This window comes from Lissotriton vulgaris, chromosome 1_1 (genome assembly GCF_964263255.1).
Source record: "Lissotriton vulgaris chromosome 1_1, aLisVul1.2, whole genome shotgun sequence".
In the NCBI taxonomy this organism is placed as follows: Eukaryota; Metazoa; Chordata; class Amphibia; order Caudata; family Salamandridae; genus Lissotriton; species Lissotriton vulgaris.
This window is the reverse complement of record NC_141685.1, coordinates 1,410,721,496-1,410,743,513: the sequence shown is the minus strand read 5'-3', so window position 1 is coordinate 1,410,743,513 and position 22,018 is coordinate 1,410,721,496. Positions and strand designations below refer to the sequence as shown.

Sequence of the window (22,018 nt, the reverse complement as noted above, 5' to 3'; positions counted from 1 at the left end):
GATAAGGTAACCAGTGCTAGCCTATCTGGTTGCAGGATTTACTGTTTGTACAGTTTGTCACTATTTCTTTTACCTGGAGGTTAAATACAGAGTTTGATATCTAAAAGAAAGGGTACTGAAGCACATGAACCAGTCCCGCCAGTTCTCTTAGACCATGGGTACTCACAAACATTTTCCAAGGGGCCAAAAGGGTTTGGTCTGTGGTTTGACCGATGGCTGTATTGACGGCATCAGGTTAGGGGAGGTGGAGCATATGCATCTAGTGGAATTGCAAAATGTGAAACTACAAAACCTGGGATCAATCCCTGCTTCCCCACTTGACCAAATAGTTTGATTCTAGGCAATTGTTTTGTTTCACTTTCCCTCCTTTTTCGTCACAATCACATTCAAGTGGAACTTGAAATACATGACTTCAGGATGTGCACTGTACGAAACCTTCTCCTGTGTATGATTTAATAAAGTATAATGTTGTGCATGTACAATAGGAACCCAGGCCACCCAAAGAATACACATAACAAGTGACATGCCTCTAGGTTCACTATTGTGATTGTTGTCAGTGTGGATGGAAGGAAATTCATGTTTGAAAAATATCACTCATTGGTCTTGTCGGTAGAACACAACATTCCTCCAAGTTGGATGGATCATTATGTGGTGGGGTTTGGAGTGCAGGGCGAAAAGGTGGAAAAGACGAAATAAGACATATGCACCACTTATAGAAGGTAGAATACAATCTCCAGCCATGAGTTGAAGGAAGCTCTTAATTTTTCTATGACTAAAGGATTTAGCGGCCAGGGTCAGGCAGCAGAGGATTTTAATAAATGGGTGAGGTCAGCTATTGATATGGTAGCTCCCATTATTAGCAAAATGAAGGAGAGGAGGAAAACGTCTGCCCTATGGTTCTCATAAAGTTTGAAAGACCTCCAATGGCAATGGGTTGAAAGACCACCAACGGTGGAGAATGTTACCTATCTCAGAAGAAAAGGATGAACAAAAAGAGGTAATAAAAAAATACAGAAAGACAAAATCTTCATACTTCCCTCTTAAAACATGATCTGTGATAAATGTACCCAGGGAATTATTTAAGGTGGTGATTGATCTTGCAACGCCATCAGCTCAACAGGAGTCCGAGAACTCTCAAGATTTCTGCAATATGGTCGCCTCGTTTTTTAAGGATAATAACTTGAAGATACTCCCTGAATTCCTAGTCCCTTAGGACTGCACAGCTCTCTTATCTGTGAAAGATGCTTCCTCCGGGCGTGCCCCTATTAATGGCAAATTGTCCTCTTTTTCTAGTTTATAACTCTCTTGAGACAACTCAGGCCCCCAGATGATTCTTGCCCACCTATGGTGATACAGCTTGCACCAGACTTAATTTCTGCTTTTTTTGCGAAATGTTATGTTCAGGTGCTGGAATCTGGAGTCCAGAGTTTATCCCTGGTGCTGTTCTCAGGACACCCCCGCGCCGCACGGCCCCCCAGCTGTGTGTGTGCCCCCTCGCTGCTGCTCATCGTGACGATCTGCCGATTTTTATCCTGTTTGTTCCTGCTCGTTTTTTTCCTGGTATTTGCCTCTGTTTCCCCTGCTGTCTCATTTGTGTTATCTGTACCCTGTATTGCCTCCCCTGGTGATAGCCCCACTCCCCGCTTCCCGCCGCCGTGATCTCGCGGCCCCGCCCCCTTTTCTTCCGTGTCCTCCCCGATCCCGCCTCCCAGCTGCTCCCCCCTCCCACTTGGCCTTAAATGGAGACCGCGTGGCGCAGGTGAGTGTGACCTGTTCTCAGGACACCCCCGCGCCGCACGGCCCCCCAGCTGTGTGTGTGCCCCCTCGCTGCTGCTCATCGTGACGATCTGCCAATTTTTTGCCTGTTTGTTCCTGCTCGTTTTTTTCCTGGTATTTGCCTCTGTTTCCCCTGCTGTCTCATTTGTGTTATCTGTACCCTGTATGGCCTCCCCTGGTGATAGCCCCGCTCCCCGCTTCCCGCCGCCGTGATCTCGCGGCCCCGCCCCCTTTTCTTCCGTGTCCTCCCCGCTCCCGCCTCCCAGCTGCTCCTCCCTCCCACTTGGCCTTAAATGGAGACCGCGCGGCGCAGGTGAGTGTGACCTGCTCTCAGGACACCCCCGCGCCGCACGGCCCCCCAGCTGTGTGTGTGCCCCCTCGCTGCTGCTCATCGTGACGATCTGCCGATTTTTTGCCTGTTTGTTCCTGCTCGTTTTTTCCCTGGTATTTGCCTCTGTTTCCCCTGCTGTCTCATTTGTGTTACCTGTACCCTGTATTGCCTCCCCTGGTGATAGCCCCGCTCCCCGCTTCCCGCCGCCGTGATCACGCGGCCCCACCCCCTTTTCTTCCGTGTCCTCCCCGCTCCCGCCTCCCAGCTGCTCCTCCCTCCCACTTCGCCTTAAATGGAGACCGCGAGGACGCGCAGCGGGCGTGCCGATTGTGCGCCGAAGGTGCGCCACAGGCAAGCCCGTGTGTGCCCGTCCGCGCCTGGACCGCGCCCAGTGCCAGGACCCCTGGCCCCCACCTATGCAAGACGGCCCGACAGACCTACGACGACGCTGCCCTCAAAGCACTCAATGCCGGCCGGAACCCCACCTGCTGCCGGGCCGCCCCGAAACGCATTCACGGACCCTTCACCTGCAGAACCTGGAAGTTCACCTGCCGCCGAACCTGCACCGCACCCGCCAAGCCAAGCTCCAGCAGCGACCTCAAGTGCATCCTTCTCAACACCCGCTCCATCCACAGACACGCCGTGGAACTCTGGAACCTCCTCGACACAACATCACCAGACATCGCCTTCCTCACGGAAACATGGATGAACGCCTCCTCAGCCCCCGACATCGCCATCGCCATCGCCATCCCGGACGGGTACAAGATCATCAGGAGGGACCGCGTCAACCAGACCGGAGGAGGTATCGCCATCGTCCACAAGAACACCATCCGCATCATGACCGACTCCAACGACACCTTCGCCGCCGCCGAGCACCTCCACTTCCAGATTCACACTGACCCAAAGACGACCCTCAGAGGCACCCTCATCTACAGACCCCCGGGACCACGCACACAATTCAGCGAAGACATCACGGACTTCATCAGTCCACACGCCCTCCCCTCCGCCGACTACATCCACCTAGGGGACCTCAACTTCCACCTGGAGAACAACAAGGACCGCAACAACGTCGCCCTGCTGGACAACCTCGCTAACCTCGGACTCAAGCAACTGGTCAACACCCCCACCCATTACACCGGCCACACGCTTGATCCCCTCTTCTCATCCAGCAAGCACATCACCTTCAGCCACTCCACCGGACTCCACTGGACCGACCACAGCTGAGTCCACTTCAGCTTCAGAAAAACCACAACCCACCACCACCCGCAACAGGTTCCTCACAGGAGCTGGAGCAAGATCACCGCCGACCAGCTCACCACCTCCCTCAGCCAGAACCCACCTGCCAGCACAATGGACCCCAACGAAGCAGCCCGCAACTTCACGCAGTGGCTGACCGCCTGCGCCGACGACCTCGCACCACTGAAGAACCCTCCCAGCAGACCCAGAAGCAAGAAGGCCTCCTGGTTCACCGACGAACTCAAGGACTCCAAGAAGACCTGCCGCACCCTCGAGAAAGCCTGGCTCCTCGACCAGACCACTCACAACATGACCGCCCTCAAACACGCCACCCGCAAGCACCACCAGCTCACCCGCACCACCAAGAAGAAATCACTGAAGGAGCGACTGGACAACAACGCCCACGACAGCAAGGAACTCTTCAGCATCGTCAAGGAGTTCCCCAACCCCAGCACCGGCAACAACGACATCACTCCTTCACAAGATCTCTGCGACTCCCTTGCCTCGTTCTTCCACCGCAAGATTGCCGAAATCCACACCAGTTTAGGCACACCATCCACGCACCCAACCGTCCAACCAACGCACCCCACCGCCACCCTCCGCACCTGGACCACGGTGACCACCAATCTCCAACCGACCCCTGCCCCCACCACGTCTTCAACAAGGCCGACTCCACCATCGCACCCCAACTCCGGGACGTCATCAACACCTCCTTCAACACCGCCACCTTCCCGGAGAGCTGGAAGCATGCCGAGCTCAGCGCCCTACTGAAGAAACCAACAGCGGACCCCACCGACCTCAAAAACCTCCGCCCCATCTCCCTCCTCCCTTTTCCTGCCAAAGTCATCGAGAAAATCGTCAACAGACAGCTTGCTGCCTTCCTCGAGACGAACGGATCCCTCGACCCCTTGCAGTCCGGTTTCAGAGCCAACCACAGCATCGAGACGCCCTCATCGCAGCCACCGATGACATCCGAGCCCTGCTCGACAACGGGGAAACAGCGGCACTCATCCTCCTGGACCTCCCTGCAGCGTTCGACACTGTCTGCCACCGCACCCTAGTCCAACGCCTCAGCAACACCGGCATCCAAGAGAAGGCACTGGAGTGGATCATCTCGTTCCTCGCCGGAAGAACACAGAGAGTCCGCCTTCCCCCGTTTCGATCCGAGGCCACCGAAGTCATCTGCGGCGTCCCGCAAGGATCATCACTCAGCCCCACCCTCTTCAACGTCTACATGAGACCTCTTGCTGCCATTGCACGCCAACACAACCTCAACATCATCTCCTACGCCAACGACACCCAGCTGATCCTCTCCCTCACCAGAGACCCCGACACCGCCAGAACCAGCCTACACGAAGGGATGAAAGACGTCACTGAGTGGATGAAGAACAGCTTCTTGAAACTGAACTCAGACAAGACGGAAGTCCTCATCCTGGGACCATCACCCTCTGCCTGGGACGACTCCTGGTGGCCCCCAGCCCTGGGCACCGCCCCCAAGCCAACAGACCACGCACGCAACCTGGGCTTCATCCTGGACTCCTCCCTCTCGATGACCAGACAAGTCAACGCCGTCTCCTCATCATGCTTTCACACCCTTCGCATGCTTCGCAAGATCTTCCGATGGATCCCGACCGAAACCAGGAAGACAGTCACCCAGGCCCTCGTCACCAGCCGACTGGACTACGGAAACACCCTCTACGCCGGAACCACAGCCAAGCTACAGAAAAGACTCCAACGCATCCAGAACGCCTCCGCCCGACTCATCCTGGACATACCCCGACGCAGCCACATCTCCAGCCACCTGAGGGACCTGCACTGGCTCCCCGTCAACAAGAGGATCAGTTCAGGCTCCTCACCCACGCACACAAGTCTCTCCACGACCTGGGCCCCAAGTACCTCAACGACCGCCTGACCTTCTACACGCCCACCCGCCAGCTACGATCTACTAGCCTCGCCCTCGCCGCCGTACCACGCATCCGAAGAGCCACCGCCGGAGGCAGATCCTTCTCCTACCTGGCGGCCAAGACATGGAACTCCCTCCCCACCCACCTTCGGCTGACCCAGGACCACCTCGCCTTCAGGAGACAACTCAAGACCTGGCTGTTCGAGCAGTAGCGGACCCCTTCCCCCAAGCACCTTGAGACCCTTCCGGGTGAGTAGCGTGCTATACAAGTGTTATGATTGATTGATTGATTGATTGATTGAAAGAGGCAAATATTATTCCCCTTAAAAAGAAACCAGATGGGACATTGAAGATTTGAAAAATCTCTATCCTATCTCCCTGTTGCCTGCAATCCTTTTGCTGCCAAGTGGGTCAGGAAGGTACAGTGATTCTAGTAACACTAGATTTATCCATAGTCTTCAACATCATCTCTTCACTGCGATTGGTTCAAAGAAGGCTGCATCAGGGCTGGCTCGGGGACTCTGCCTTAAATCCATTGTAATAATTTCTGGTGAACAGGATCCAGATAGTGAGCTACGGGGACTTCAGGGCTAAACCTTTCCAGCTACCCTGTGGTGTCCAGGAAGGGTCCTCCCTCGGTCCCACATTATTTCATCTTTATGTGGCCCCCCTGGCAAAACTTTTTCACTCCTTTGGGTTTCAGGTTTTGTCCTTTGCAGACAATACCCAAATCATTGTTTCTATATCTGGTGATTGGGAAGCAGCAGACAAGTTTAGGCCTTGTATGGTAGAAGTCACCACCTGGATGAGAGAGACTTGTCTCAAGATGAACGCAGAGAAGACCGAGATTGTGGTTTACAAGATGGAGAACTCCGTTTGGACTGACCACTTGTGGCAGAAACCATGCAGTCCACTACCTGCTCTGGGAACTTCTGCTAAAAACCTAGGGGTGATTTTCGATAACACTCTGACATTCAACTCTCAGGTCAATAGGACAGTGAGCTCCATTTGTGGATCATCAACAGCTTGTAGAAGTTCTTCTCCTTCCACACCAGGGAGTTAAGAGTGTCATTGGTCAGTGCACTGATAATATCTCGTATTTCAAAGTGAACCAGTATTCGCGTAACAAACTTCAGCTCATCCAAAATGCGGCTGGTACTGAGCGTTCCTAAACATCTCTCGGTCAGGGAGGGATTGTGGACACTGCACTGGCTCCCAGTGAAGAAGCGGCTGATCTTTAAAGCTCTTTGTCTGGTTTTTAAGGCCCTCAACCAGCACAGCTCTTATTACTTAGGAACCGTTTTCAACTGGTATCTTCCCAGCAGACATTTGAGATCGGCTGGGCAGAGGAAAGTGATTGTTCCCTGTTTCTGAAAGGCCAGATGAGGTGAGCGTGACTTCTCTGTGGCAGCGGCTAGGATATGGAATACTCACCCTGCACATATTGTTAGCATTATTTCTTACTCCATGTTTCACAAGCATGTGAAACCTGGCTTTTCTCACAACCATAATGGGCTTTGGTGGTCTCCCCGATTTATTCTTGCTGGTTATAGCCTTTGATGCCTTTTGGTTATATGTGCTTTAGAAATTACAACATTACAATTACAAAAAAAAACACTTCTCAATGCTCTGATATAATCTGATGTACTAAGGTGAAATGGTTCTGCGTGTTCATGAAATACACTTTTTGAATTTTTAAGAGACTTTATCATATTTTAATATTTTTGTTGCAAGATGTCTTTAACAATGAAAGTGTTCCTAAAGTTGTGTGCAGAAGGAAACCTTGAAACTGGTGTGGGAGCACAATGCTTCACCTCCCAGCAGAGTCGCCCCTAGGCATCATGGTAGATGCAGTTCAGTTCGCCAAGCGAGTACACTTGGAAAGTCTCTTGAGTGTTTCACCAGGTGGGTGCAGATTAGTGCTGGCCATCTCTGGACACGTGTTTCTGGATTATTATCCGTCATCAGCAGAGATTAGGCAAAATTATTTGGGGTTGCTGAGCAGGCTGCCGTATTCTTGGATCGCAGTATCTCTCCAGGCGCGCAGGTGCCTCTCCACGAGCTCGTCAGCTCAAAGCGGCTCGAGGGAGCCTTTAAACAAGAAACTGGTGTGGGAGCACACTGCTTCACCTCCCAGCAGAGTCGCCCCTAGGCATCATGGTAGATGCAGTTCAGTTCGCCAAGCGAGTACACTTGGAAAGTCTCTTGAATGTTTCACCAGGTGGGTGCAGATTAGTGCTGGCCATCTCTGGACACGCATTTCTGGATTATTATCCGTCATCAGCAGAGATTAGGCAAAATTATTTGGGGTTGCTGAGCAGGCTACCGTATTCTTTGATCGCAGTATCTCTCCAGGCACGCAGGTGCCTATCCACGAGCTCGTCAGCTCAAAGCGACTTGAGGGAGCCTTTAAACAAGAAACTGGTGTGGGAGCACACTGCTTCACCTCCCAGCAGAGTGGTCCCAAGGAATCAGAGTCTATGCAGTTCAGTTCGTAAAGCGAGTACACTTGGAAAATCTCTAGAGTGTTTCACCAGGTGGGTGCAGATTAGTGCTGGCCATCTCTGGACACGTGTTTCTGGATTATTATCCGTCATCAGCAGAGATTAGGCACAATTATTTTGGGTTGGGGAGCAGGCTGCCGTATTCTTGGATTGCAGTATCTCTCCAGGCGTGCAGGTGCCTCTCCACGAGCTCGTCAGTTCAAAGCAGCTCGAGGGAGCCTTTAAACAAGAGGTGGAGCAGTGTGCTTCCACACCAGTTTCTTGTTTAAAGGCTCAGTTCGCGAGGGTTTTGTACCAGTTCGCAATTGTGTTCTACGTCTGGTTCATCATCACAGGTTCCCAGCACCCTCTGTTTCACCACTGCCACCCTCTGTTTCACCCATGCCACCCTCTGGTACATCAATGCCACCCTCTGGTTCATCATCACTGTAGATTATGGGGGGGGGAAGCAAGCACACCTGCCCTGCTTCAACTGACATGAATTAATTTGAGGTTGATTTATTAATGTGTCACTGTTTTAAAATTCCAGTCTGGCTCCTGCTTCCTTATCTGTAATTTGCTTTCTGTTGCAGTGCAATTTTTTTTCCAGGACCTTTGTGGCCTACTTGTAGCTATTCTATGAGCCTGCTGTGAGGGTCATACAATTGTTGCAACTAGCAACTGAACTCCGGAGGGGCCCCAGTCAGGAAGCACTACAGGGAATGGTTACTATTACTAATGATGAGTTTGAACTTTTGCACCTGCTGAGTGCTTTCAGTTTTGCAAAATTCGTTTTTCTGCAGAACAGCAACTGTAATGCCCAAAACAAACATAGGCAACTGAACTCTGGAGGGGGCCCTCAGGAAGTACTACAGGGAATGGTTACTAATGATGAGTGAACCTTTGCACCTGCTGAGTGCTTTCTGCAGAACAGCAACTGTAATGTCCCAAACACACTTACTTATGAAAGTTGATTTCTAATCCAAAAGTGATCCAAAGAGAGTCAAAAGGCCTCAAATCCAAAAAAGTGCAGGCAAATGTCAACATGAGGAGTTATTCTAATAAAAAATCATAATTTTCAGAAGGTCTATGCTGCTTGCTAGTGGATTTCTTGTGCAGAATTGCAAATTTTGTAATTTCGCGAGTGCAAAATTGTTGCTGCCCGCCGCACCTACATGTTCGCAATTGCGAACTCTCGCGATGCGTCGCCAAACTCCAGCGGGATCCCACAGCAAGATCCAAAATGGCGCAGCACTCGCAAAATATCGAGAAAAACAACTCAGCAAATGCTGAATGACGGTAAGTGAACGCCGCACGCCGCAAAATTGTATCACCAAGAAAAAAAATTCCGCTGCGTGCGAATTTGCAAATTTTCAGTAAATTTGCGAGCGTTCGCGGATTGCGAATTTACCGAAAATCCGCAAAATCCGCGAGCGGAACGGATTTTCCGCCCATGCTTAGATATCCACCCGTTTTTTTAATTTGCACGTCGAGCAAAATTGGGCCACAGAAACTACTCGAGTTTGCTGCGCAGGAGAACCAGAGAAAAAGATGCATTTTGTGGTGCGTGTGGTGCGTGCATTTTGTGGTGCATGTGCTTAGCGCTTTGTGCGGTGCTCCCTGGCAAAACCAGGCCTAGAGAGAACCGCGTGGACTGCACATGAACCGCACAGCTCCCATGGTGCACGTGATGCTCACTGGAGTGGAACCAGGAGTGGAACCAGATGTTGTCGTCGCGATCAGGTGAAGGTGGACGCTTGTCTCTGCAGCCACGTGGGCAAGGTGGTGTCTTTGACGACCAGGATGGAGGCACGAGCTGTCCCACGCAGGTTCTTGCTGTCGACGGTGTCGGCTTCGGATTCGGAGTCAACAGGCCTTGGCAAAGGCAACCCAGGCGGTGAGTGGAAACGGCGTCTGGAGTACACCAGGAGGGTCTGGGGTGCTCCTCTTTTGGGAGGGAGCAAGGGCCAGTCTGGAGCAACCAGACCAGCAGTGACGATTTCGGAGTTCGTCGTCTAGGAGGTCACTAGCCAGCCGGCAAGTGACCAGACAACACGTCGAGCAGCAAACAGGCAGAAGGGCCCCACGCAGATCTCGTGGATGCTGGAGGGCTGGTCTTCGGTGCAGGAGCTGCTCGGGGTCGGGGCTTCTCAGTCCCCAAAGCACTTGGACGAGGATACCTCTGAAGTCGTGCTGGAGCGAAGTGCTGCTTCTTTCAAGATGGCCGGTCCCACGTGTCTCGTCGCACCCACGGATCTCAGCTGTGCTGCAGATGTAGGTAGAGGTCAAAGAGGTCTGGGAATCCAGGTCTCGTTGGGCTCTGAAGTCTGGATCCTTGCAGGAAGACGACAAAGGGAAGCCGCTGGACGCTGATGGTGCCTGGATGTGCAGGGTGGACACTCCTTGCCCACAAGGGAGATTTCTTCAGTCTTCTGTGGAGCAGAACGTCGAAGTCCAGAGTTTCTTCTTGTAAAGTTGTTCAGGATAATCTAATTTGGAATGGGACCAGCTCCTACCTTTATCCGGCTAAAGGGGGCTGTACTACGACTAGGTCCCTCCTCTGGGTGGGACCAGAAGGGGGGTGGTTACACCCCCTATCCTTTGTCCGGTCTTGCGCCAGCTCTGGGGCTGGAGTGCCCCAGGAAGTGGTTTAGACCAGTGTATGCACAGGGACACCTTGTGTGCCCCAGGCATGTCTCATTCCTTCCAGCCCTGTCCTACCTAATACACAAAATCCTGTCTGGGGTGGTGCTAGCACCTCCCAAGGCAGGAAACCCTTTGTCAAAGCCTCCCTCACTGGAAGGACTCCCAGCAGCAGGAGGTCAGACTTGTGTCTGTGGTGGCTGCATCCATTTTGTGATGCTGAGGCTCGAGTTAACTTTAACCGGGGTTCACAGTTACATACATGTCGTGTCCCTCTAGAAGGGTGGAATGCTACCCCCGTCGCCAGAATTGGCGAGGGGGTAGTATTCCAATTCGTATGACACCTTACTCGACATGTTTTGATAATGCTATACCAAAGTTAGCAATAACCGCGAGGATTATAATGCACTTAAGAGTATATGGTAGAGCGTTATCATGCAAACAGCTAAAGGACTTGGTTCTGAAAGCTGCAGACAGGCTCAGCTCATGCTAGAGCACCATCTCACATAATTCCAAGCACTCTGCCTTTAGGATTGATAAGGCCTGCCATAGGAGTGACTGATAGGAGGATATGTGTCCATTTTAGGGTTAGATATAGCAATACTATATCTAAAGCAAAGGGTGATTACACCACCTTGCCCCAGCTGATTGATCAGCCAGTTGTGTTAGATTTGGATGGCCAGCCAGGGGTGGCATAATACATGCTGCAGCCCCTGGTAGGCCCTGGGTGCACCTATGCCCTGGGTACCTAAGATACACTGTACAGGGACTGATAAGGTGACTCAGTATCCAATTAGATATGCACTTAAGGTACATGGTTGTCAATTTAGAGAGAGCACAGCTAGGCTGTGGGTCTGATTAGCAGGCCCACAGCCAGGGAAAGTCGTAAACCAGAGAAGCAAAAAGCAAAAATCGGGGGTGACCATAGGATTGCAGACCCTACTCTCCTACATAAGCCCCCCCCAAACTTAGGGACATTAAACTAACCTTGACCAGGTGAGTCTTCTTGTTCTAAGTGGAAGTACCTGGAGAGACCATCTGCATTGCCATGGTCAGTCCCTGGTCTGTGCTCCACTGTAAAGTCCATCCCCTGTAGGGAAATGGACCACCTAAGAAGTTTGGGGTTTTCACCCTTCATTTGATTTAGCCACAAGACGGGCCACAAGACGGGCTGTGAAGTGAGTTCCAAACAAGTATGGCCTCAACTTCCTCAGGGCCCAAACCACAGCAAAGGCCTCCCTCTCAATAGCTGACCAACGTTTCTCTCTAGGGGTCAGCCTTCTACTTATAAAAGCAATGGGCTGGTCATGACCATCAATATTCAGTTGAGATAGAACAGCTCCCACACCCAACTCAGAAGCATCTGTTTGGACAATGAAAGGTTTGGAGTAGTCTGGACTCTTGAGAATAGGTGCAGTGCACATGGCCTGCTTTAGGTCATCAAATGCCTTTTGACAGCTAACTGTCCACTGAACTTTCTTTGGCATTTTCTTACTTGTCAGGTCATTAAGTGGAGTCACAATGGTTCCATAATTTCTGACAAATTTCCTATAGTAACCAAACAGGCCCAAGAAAGCTCTGACCTGTGTCTGGGTGGTTGGAGGAGCCCAGTCCTTTATGGCCTGTATCTTGCTCTCCAAAGGTTGAACTTGGCCTCCACCTACAAGGTGGCCCAAGTATACAACTTGACTCTGCCCTATCTGGCACTTAGTAGCCTTGATAGAGAGGCCTGCCTTTTGCAGGGCCTCCAAAACTTTTATCAGGTGAATCAGGTGATCCTCCCAGGTGGAGCTAAAGACAGCAATATCATCTAGATATGCTGCACAGAAGTCATCCAGCCCAGTGAGAACTTGGTTCGCCAACCTTTGAAAAGTGGCAGGTGCATTTTTCAAACCAAAGGGCATCACCACAAGTTGGTAATGACCTCCTGGGGTAGAAAATGCAGTTTTGGCCTTGGCGTCCTCAGCTAACCTGATTTGCCAATAACCAGCTGTCAGGTCAAATGTACTCAAGCATTTGGCAGAAGCCAATTTATCTATGAGTTCATCTGCTCTTGGTATTGGATGGGCATCTGTCTTAGTTACAGCATTGAGACCCCTGTAGTCTACACAAAACCTCATCTAAGCTTTTCTGGTAACCCTTTTATCATCAATTTTAGGGTCTTGTTGAATCTCTCCACAAGCCCATTGCACTGTGGGTGATAGGGGGTGGTGAATTTGTAATTGACACCATACTCCTTCCACATTGCAGTCAAGTATCCTGATATAAAGTTTGCACCTCTGTCAGAGACAACCTCCTTAGGAAACCCCACTCTGGAGAAAACTCCAAGTAGGGCCCTAGCCACAACAGGAACTGTAGTGGTCCTAAGGGGAATAGCTTCTGGATACCTGGTGGCAGGATCCACTACCACCAGTATAAATCTGTGCCCAGATGCTGTTGGTGGGTCCATTGGTCCAACAATGTCAATCCCCACTCTTTCAAAGGGTACCCCCACCACAGGTAGTGGTATAAGGTGGGCCTTTGTGGTGCCACCTGATTTGCCACTGGCTTGGCATGTGACACATGACCGACAAAACTCTTTAGTGTCTTCAGACATATGAGGCCAGTGAAAGTGAGGGACAAGCCTGTCCCAAGTCTTGTTCTGGCCTAAGTGACCTGCAAGGGGAATCTCATGGGCCAAGGTAAGAAGGAAACCTCTCAGAGACAAGGGGATGACCAGCCTCCTGGTAGCACCAGGCTTGGGGTCTCTTGCCTCAGAGTAAAAGAGTCCATCATCCCAGTACACCTTGTGGGTACCTGTGGCATTCCCTGCAGCCTCAGCAGCAGCCTGCTGTCTGAGGAGTTCAAGAGAGGAACAGTCTAACTGTGCCTGCCTCAAGTCTGCCCTGGAAGGTCCCCCTGTCCCAAGAAACTCAACCTGTTCAGGCTCAAGCTCTTCTAGGACAGTTCCTTCTGGGGTCTTTGGGTCAGCCTCCTGAGAGGGCTGATCCTCACCTTGAGGCAGAGGGGAAGACGCTGTCTTAACCCTACTGCTCTTTCTCTTGGAAAGTGTCTGGTCCTTTGTTCCAGGATCCAGCACTTGTTCAGCTGGGCATTTTTTGGCCTGTGACCTAGTCACAGCAAGGACATGTGCTGACAAACCTAACATTTCCACATGAGTCCTATACTCCACATCTGACCATAAGGAGGATTCCAAATCATTGCCCAAAAGACAGTCCACTCGGAGGTCTGAACTAACTACAACCCTTTTGAGGCCAGTTACCCCTCCCCAGGAGAAATTAACAAGTGCCATACTATGGTTGGTAGTGACATTGCTAGCATGGGTCACTAGGTAGTCTGAACCTAGTATTGCCTGTCCAGGGTCCACAAATGCTGGTGACACCATAGTGACACTGGTACAGGTGTCCCTGTAGGCCTGAGCCATTTTTCCATTGATTAAAGGTGTTTGCCTGTACTTGCCCAGAGTACTGGGACTTATTGTAGGGGTCATATCCATGTCCCTAGTACAAACAAGAACAGCCTGAGTAGGTACTCTGACTAGGTCAGAGCCCGCCTCAGATACCAAGGTTAACCCCACTATAGCCTTGGGAGGAGCACTACCACTACTAACTGTGCTAGGGGGTGCAGGTGCCTTAGGGGCAGTAGTGGTAGGAGCTGGGCCTTTCTTGGTGCACTCACTAAACCAGTGAGTTTTACTTTTACAGTATTGGCACCATGGTTTTCTCTGACCATCATTCTTCTTCTTTTGGGAATTCTGGGACCCACCCTCCTTAGATTGTTGGGGCCCTGTTGAGGACTTCTGGTCATTTTGCTTATTCTCATTACCCTTCTGGTCTGCTTTCTTCTGGCACCCACCCTGGTTCTGGTTCTGCTGCTTGACCCTTGTCCTGACCCATCTGTCTGCCTTCTTTCCCAATTCTTGGGGAGAGGTCAGATCTGAGTCAATAAGGTGCTGATGCAACAACTGATTCTGACAATTACTTAAGATTTGCTCTCTCATAATTAGATTATACAATCCTGTGTAATCAGTAACTTTACTTCCTAGTAACCAGCCTGCAAAAGCCTTAGTGGCACAATCAACAAAGTCAGCCCAATCCTGAGGCTGAATTTTCTGGGTGTCTCTGAACAGCAACCTGTACTGCTCAGTTGTTAAGCCAAACCCATCAATCAGTGTATTCTTCATGACTTGGTTGGTAATTGGGAGGAGCACTACCACTACTAACTGTGCTAGGGGGTGCAGGTGCCTTAGGGGCAGTAGTGGTATGAGCTGGGCCTTTCTTGGTGCACTCACTAAACCAGTGAGTTTTACTTTTACAGTATTGGCACCATGGTTTCCTCTGACCATCATTCTTCTTCTTTTGGGAATTCTGGGACCCACCCTCCTTAGATTGTTGGGGCCCTGTTGAGGACTTCTGGTAATTTTGCTTATTCTCATTACCCTTTTGGTCTGCTTTCTTCTGGCACCCACCCTGGTTCTGGTTCTGCTGCTTGACCCTTGTCCTGACCCATCTGTCTGCCTTCTTTCCCAATTCTTGGGGAGAGGTCAGATCTGAGTCAATAAGGTGCTGATGCAACAACTGATTCTGACAATTACTTAAGATTTGCTCTCTCATAATTAGATTATACAATCCTGTATAATCAGTAACTTTACTTCCCAGTAACCAGCCTTCAAAAGCCTTAGTGGCACAATCAACAAAGTCAGCCCAATCCTGAGACTGAATTTTCTGGGTGTCTCTGAACAGCAACCTGTACTGCTCAGTTGTTAAGCCAAACCCATCAATCAGTGTATTCTTCAGGACTTGGTAATTGTTAGCATCCTCAGCTCTAGTAGTGAGGAGCTTATCTCTACCTTTACCTTCAAAGGAGAGCCACAGTATAGCTGCCCACTGACTCTTGGGGATGCACTGGACAGTGCAGGCCCTCTTCAGAGCAGTCATCCATTTGTGGATGTCATCCCCTTGCTTAAAGGGGACACTATTTTATTCAGGTGTCTAGTATCAAAACTCCTGTCTTTATCTCTAGGGATAATGCTGCCACCAGTGGCGTCTACCCAACTCAATTTCTGCTCCCTGGCAAAGGCAAGTCTTTCTTTGGCAAGGGCAAGTTCTTCCCTCTCAATCCTCAGATTGACTTCCCTCATCTTAGCTTCATGCTCTCTTCTCTGAGGGGATGTCATCCCTCTCATCCCTCTCTGAGAAGATGCCTGAGAGACATGGGTGTGAATAGATCTGTTAGAGCCTCTGGAGTGAGACCTAACTCGTCTATTCCCAAGGTTAAGCCTGCCTAAGGATAGGCCTGGGGCTCCCCCAGTTCCATTCTCATGTATGCTTAAGTTGGCCCTGGTAAGTCTGCTGACTCCTCCCTGACCATCGTTTACCTCTCCATCAGATGAGTCTCCATCTTCCTCCACTTCATCAGTTTCAGGGAGATTAGAGCCCTCCTCTACTGGGGGTATGGTTCCCTCTGTAGGGTCAGATGGGCCTGGATTAGAAGCCCTTCTGGCATCAAATGTCTCTAAGAGACCTATCAGAAAAGGAATTGTAGGGTTAGAACCCTGTTTTAGTTTCCTGGAGGTACACAATTGTCTCATCTCCTGGAAGCTAAGGGCTGCATATCTTGACATGACCTGTGGAGGGTCAATATCACCAAGGGGAGCCACTGTGTTCTCTCCTGTGATAGACATGCTTTTCTAGTGAGGTGTAAGTGGTGCACTTACCTACACTATGGGTTTACCTACTGATCCCTTGCTAAGAGTTGTAGTCAGGGTGTGCTACTCCCTTTCTACTACAACAGCTGGTTCAGTAGAACTCAGAGTATTTCTAAGCTTGTTATATGTACCTATGGTACCTTATGTAATCTTTCAAATGATATCTCAAGATTATATTTGGTAAAAACAACAGCAAGCTCAAATCCCACCGATGCCACCAATGTGAGAAGTTGGCCTGATATATGATGTTCACTAGTTCTAGTGATCACCCTGTATCAGTCCAAACAACCCTTATGGTGATTGGTTGTAAGTCAACCTTATAGACCAGCTATCCTAATGGTAGCATGGACAAAGCAGTCTTAGACTAAACTCTTTTGGCATGTGAAGCCAGCTGTTTTAGCACATATAACCCCTTGAATACCAAGTGACAGGACACCACACAGGTTGTTATGAAAATAAACAAGTATTTATTAATTAACATACACCTCTGAACTCTTTATGAGATCAGAGGGCTAAGCACATGACAATCTCTTAGGAAAAATACGTTTAAGTTGCACAAATTACAATGGTGCCCTATGGGCACGACAAACCATATACTAAGTAAGTGGAATGTGAAAGTCGATAAAAGGAATGGAGCTGTCCAGAGGCTGTAGGATCATTGGCTCCACACTATACTAACTCTAGGTAGGTAATAGGAGGCCCACGGAACGCGTGTGCAGAGTGTGAACTCACACGCGAGATGCGTAACAGTGTCTATGGACAGCACAGTTCAAGAAAAAGGTGAGTACGGGCAATCCTGACTAGGTAGAACTAAAAGGACTGTGGAACTGGACACTAGGAGAGTCAAGCTACCCTTGAGCACCGAAATGCTCGTGTTACCTCACCCACGGGCTGCGGGTGCATACGTGCCAAGTCGTGTCGGGTTCCGGTGTTGAAGTCTATGGAGCCTGGAAGAAAAGATGCTGCAGGCGATCAGGAGGAAGATGTCCGGTGTGATCCAAGGGGGGATCAGTGAAGAGAAGAACCTGAAAGCAGAGGGGGCAATGTTCGAAGTCACTAGCCAGTGACTGGAGTGGAACCAGTAGTGGAACCAGATGTCGTCGTCGCGATCAGGTGAAGGTGGACACTTGTCTCTGCAGCCACGTGGGCCAGGTGGTGTCTTCGATGACCAGGATGGAGGCACGAGCTGTCCCATGCAGGCTCTCGCTGTCGGCGGTGTCGGCTTTGGATTCGGAGTCAACAGGCCTTGGCAAAGGCAACCCACGCGGTGAGTGGAAACGGCGTCTGGAGTGGACCAGGAGGGTCCGGGGTGCTCCTCTTTTGGGAGGGAGCAAGGGCCAGTCTGGAGCAACCAGACCAGTAGTGAAGATTTTGGAGTTCGTCGTCTAGGAGGTCACTAGCCAGCCGGCAAGAGACCAGACAACGCGTCGAGCAGCAAACAGGCAGAAGGGCCCCACGCAGATCTCGTGGATGCTGGAGGGCTGGTCTTCGGTGCAGGAGCTGCTCGGGTCAGGGCTTCTCAGTCCCCAAAGCACTTGGACGAGGATACCTCTGAAGTCGTGCTGGAGCGAAGTGCTGCTTCTTTCAAGATGGCCGGTCCCACGTGTTTCGTCACATCCACGGATCTCAGCCATGCTGCAGATGTAGGTAGAGGTCAGAGAGGTCTGGGAATCCGGGTCTCGTCAGGCTCTGAAGTCTGGATCCTTGCAGGAAGACGACAAAGGGAAGCCGCTGGACGCTTTGGGGCTGGAGTTCCACAGGAACTGGTTTAGACCGGTGTATGCACAGGGACACCTTGTGTGCCCCAGGCATGTCTCATTCCTTTCAGCCCTGTCCTACCTAATACACAAAATCCTGTCTGGGGTGGTGCTAGCACCTCCCAAGGCAGAAAACCCTTTGTCCAAGCCTCCCTCGCTGGAAGGACTCCCAGCACCAGGAGGTCAGACTTGTATCTGTGGTGGCAGCATCCATTTTGTGATGCTGAGGCTCAAGTTAACTTTAACTGGGGTTCACAGTTACATACATGTCGTGTCCCTCTAGAAGGGTGGAATGCTACTCCCGTCGCCATAATTGGCGAGGGGGTAGTATTCCAATTCGTATGACACCTTACTCGACATGTTTTGATAATGCTATACCAAAGTTGGCAATAACCTCGAGGATTATAATGCACTTAAGAGTATATGGTATAGCGTTATCATGGAAACAGCTAAAGGACTTGGTTCCAAAAGCTGCAGACGGCTCAGCTCATGCTAGAGCACCATCTCACATAATTCCAAGCACTCTGCCTTCAGGATTGATATGGCCTGCCATAGGAGTGACTGATAGGAGGATATGTGTCCATTTTAGGGTTAGATATAGGAATACTATATCTAAAGCAAAGGGTGATTACACCACCTTGCCCCAGCTGATTGATCAGCCAGTTGTGTCAGATTTGGATGGCCAGCCAGGGGTGGCATAATACATGCTGCAGCCCCTGGTAGGCCCTGGGTGCACCTATGCCCTGGGTACCTAAGGGACACTGTACAGGGACTGATAAGGTGACTCAGTATCCAATTAGATATGCACCTAAGGTACATGGTTGTCAATTTAAAGAGAGCACAGCTAGGCTTTGGGTCTGATTAGCAGGCCCACAGCCAGGGAAAGTCGTAAACCAGTGAAGCAAAAAGCAAAAATCGGGGGTGACCATAGGATTGCAGACCCTACTCTCCTACATTGGGCCTATCAGGTCACATTTTTAGCCCACTGGTAAATTTAGCCCCAAGCAGCTGTGGAGCGGAGTTGCCAGGTTATTTATAATAAAGCTATAAAAAGTAAACTAATTTGTATACGGAATCCTTGTTGCATCTTAGTTAGCTATATTGAAGTATCACAGCTTTCCACAAAGAAATAGATTGGGTAAATGTACAACAACTAACCAAAACCACAAATTAGTTTCAGAAATAAAGAACGTACAGCATATGGTCCAAGGCAAGTCAGACTCAACTACTCCTGAAGTCACAAACACCGGCGGTACAGAGCAATGAAATCTGGAGAAATATGGCAAAAAAATCAACTTCCTTATGTGGACAATATGTAAAGGGCATCTCTACTACCCAATACCTCTGAATTCCTTCGCATGAACACCATGCACCTCCATGCAGAATCAGTCAAGAACAAGTAGCAATATTTGCTTCCTGACTTTCAAAATGTGGGTAAACGTATCGTTTTATGCTTCTTTAATGGAAAGTTACTCTATCCAGGACTATTTTCAACTCATCGTGTGAGGGATAAGGAAACAAACCACTTTAGTGCTGCACATTCTCAACTGAATTAGCCACTGCATGTGTAACCCCACCACTTTAAGAGAAATGTCACCACCACCACATCCTGGCCAAAAATTGTTTAGTTCTATGCAGTGCCCGCGATCGATCCCAAATGTTGATCTTCTTCCGCCCTTCCATAATGAGAAGTTGTGTGCTATGATTCAGTAGTGAGTGTAACAGAGGAACATACCCTCTCACACCAATCATCCCTCACCACAATATCTTTGAAAGAAAATTGTGTTTCTTGAGTATCACAAATGTTTATGCATGAAAGGTGAGCCCCAGGTCTTTAGTCTGCATTTTTAACGAATATCTTCCATTTTCACTGCTCTAATTTTCAGGTGGTTATGGGAGTCCTCCAGATTGGGTTCATCGTAGTCTATTTATCAGACGCCTTAATTAGTGGCTTTACCACAGCGGCCGCCATTTTGGTCTTGGTCTCACAGCTGAAATATGTCTTTGGCTTGACGGTCAGGGGCTACAGCGGCGTTCTTGCCGTTATCTATGTGAGTATCTTTCATCTACTCTCTGTTTAAAAAAATATACATTATTTCTACTATTGGAAAAGTCTGTCTGGAACATTCTAAATCTAACACAAGGCAATTTATCTCTGTCAGTGAAATTAAATTTTGCTCTTATGAGTAATCTAGACGTGCAGCTGCAATGCAATTTGAATGGTTTCCCAATTAATTCTCCCATATGTGACCCTGTAAAATATACAAAAACATTAATTATCCACTTTTGACAGAACTGAGTAAGTTTGGTGCCCAATTTGAAATGGGAGAAAGTAATGTCGAGTTTTCAGATTCCCTTGGGTAAGCTTTCCTCAGGCAAATTTGCAGGTGGTCATATTCACAACCTCGTGGATTCTCCTTTTAGGAAGTAGGAGTGAAGGCAGACACCCCTCTGGGCTCTGTACTTTAATGCTGAAAGAGCCCACCAGGAAGACCAATCAGAGCACGGTTGACACACTTCATAACTCGAGTCTGTCCAAATTATTGCTTTTTCATACCTTCCTTTATGTCACCCTCTGCCTTCTTATCCGTGAACAGGCAAACATTTGCAAAACCTCTTTAAGTCCCTAAAACCCCTTCTCTGTTTACCCTAGAAAGGAACGAACAGTCGAAATAACATGTTTAAAATCAATAGCTTTGCATCACTACAACAACAACTCTCTTACAGGTAGACTCCAAACCTCCAGTTGCCTACCCGGTTATTGCGCCTGCACCTTTGCACTCAAAAGCAAGTTACACCAACCCAAATGAATACACACAACCGAGAAAAGAAAAGTTATTAGCATGAAAACCATTTAAATTTGTAATCGGCTGCTTGCTCTACACACCAATATGACAGACATGTAATTAAATATTTCGAGATCTTGGATTTTGAGGAATCCAATAACCATCTCAATTCAATCATCTAAGCTCCTAGTAGATTTTAAAATATTGCTTCATGTATAGTTTACAATTATGAATAATATACAATGGCACAACAGTAATTTATCGAGCAATTGAACCCACAGCCATCATCACATATCCAAAACAGTGCAGCACTTAAACAGGAATCCATTACCACAATTTTATCTCAAACGATGCACACTGGGTGTAGTTTGCTAAGTAACGCTTCGCGAAGCTACACGAACTGCACTTCGCACTACGCGAAATACTACGCTTAGCACTACGCGAACTGCGTAGTGACCTGTTCGCACTGTGCAAGATGCCATTTTCAATGATTGCACAGTGTGGACAAGCATCCAGCACTGTGCAATCATTGAAAACGGCATCCTGCACAGTGCGAGCTGTAGTTTTCTGCCGCTCTAGTAGATTTTTACTTGAGCGGCAGCTTTCTCAACGCAGACTGGTAGTTTCTCATCGCGAGTGGTCACGAGCATACGCGACCACTCGCAATGAGAAACCTGACCTCCCGGCGTTGAGAATCTCGTCGGGAGGTTTATTTTCCACGCTCGCGATCAGCAACTTGATGTTGCTGATCGCGAACGAGGAAAAAGTCTCGCTGGCATGTCATTTTTCTTGCTCGTGGTCGCCAACTTGACGTTCCTAACCGCGAGCAAGGAAAAAATGTCCGCTGCACTACGCTACGTTACGTGCAGTTCGCGTAATGCGAAGTAGCGCAAACTTCGCAAGCTTAGCGTAGTGCTTCGCCCAGGCCTACTTCATTTTCTCTTTTTGTTCATACATACTCTCCAATCTGCCTCAAGAACATACAGCCAATTCAGTTACTAACCTCCTAGTAGAATCCGGCATTGTAATATCTGGCAAAACTGCAAATCCAAAACTCCTTTCTTACCCCAAACCAGGCAAATAAAGCTCAATTTCTACAGGAAATCTTTTGGGGACCTGTAAGGAATTGGATTGTTGGTTGACTGAGGTGTGAGCCCTTGTCAAGCAGCAACCACAATCCTTGTCAGGGTGAGGCACAAGCCAGCCCTATACTAACCTATTCTCAACACTCTATCTTGGCACCGAGCAGCCAGCCTTAATTTAGAGTCAATTTATAAAGTATTTGTACAACACAAACAGTCATAAAGTGAAAAACACCACACAAAAAGGATCCCACACCAAGTAAGAAAACCTGAAATATGCAATTTTAAAGATTGAAGGGAAACTATTGTCGAAC

The 22,018-nt window shown here is 49.3% G+C and overlaps 1 protein-coding gene across 2 annotated transcripts in view; it reads left to right on the top strand.

Moving 5' to 3' along the window:
• The window catches only part of LOC147750611 (chloride anion exchanger-like), a 334,851-nt gene that overhangs the window by 161,051 nt on the left and 151,782 nt on the right, over window positions 1–22,018 (top strand). For both annotated transcript variants that reach the window (XM_086967201.1, XM_086967202.1), the window contains exon 6: window positions 19,723–19,887. In XM_086967201.1, the coding sequence (XP_086823327.1) occupies window positions 19,723–19,887 (165 nt within the window). The remainder of the gene's footprint in view (window positions 1–19,722; window positions 19,888–22,018) is intronic.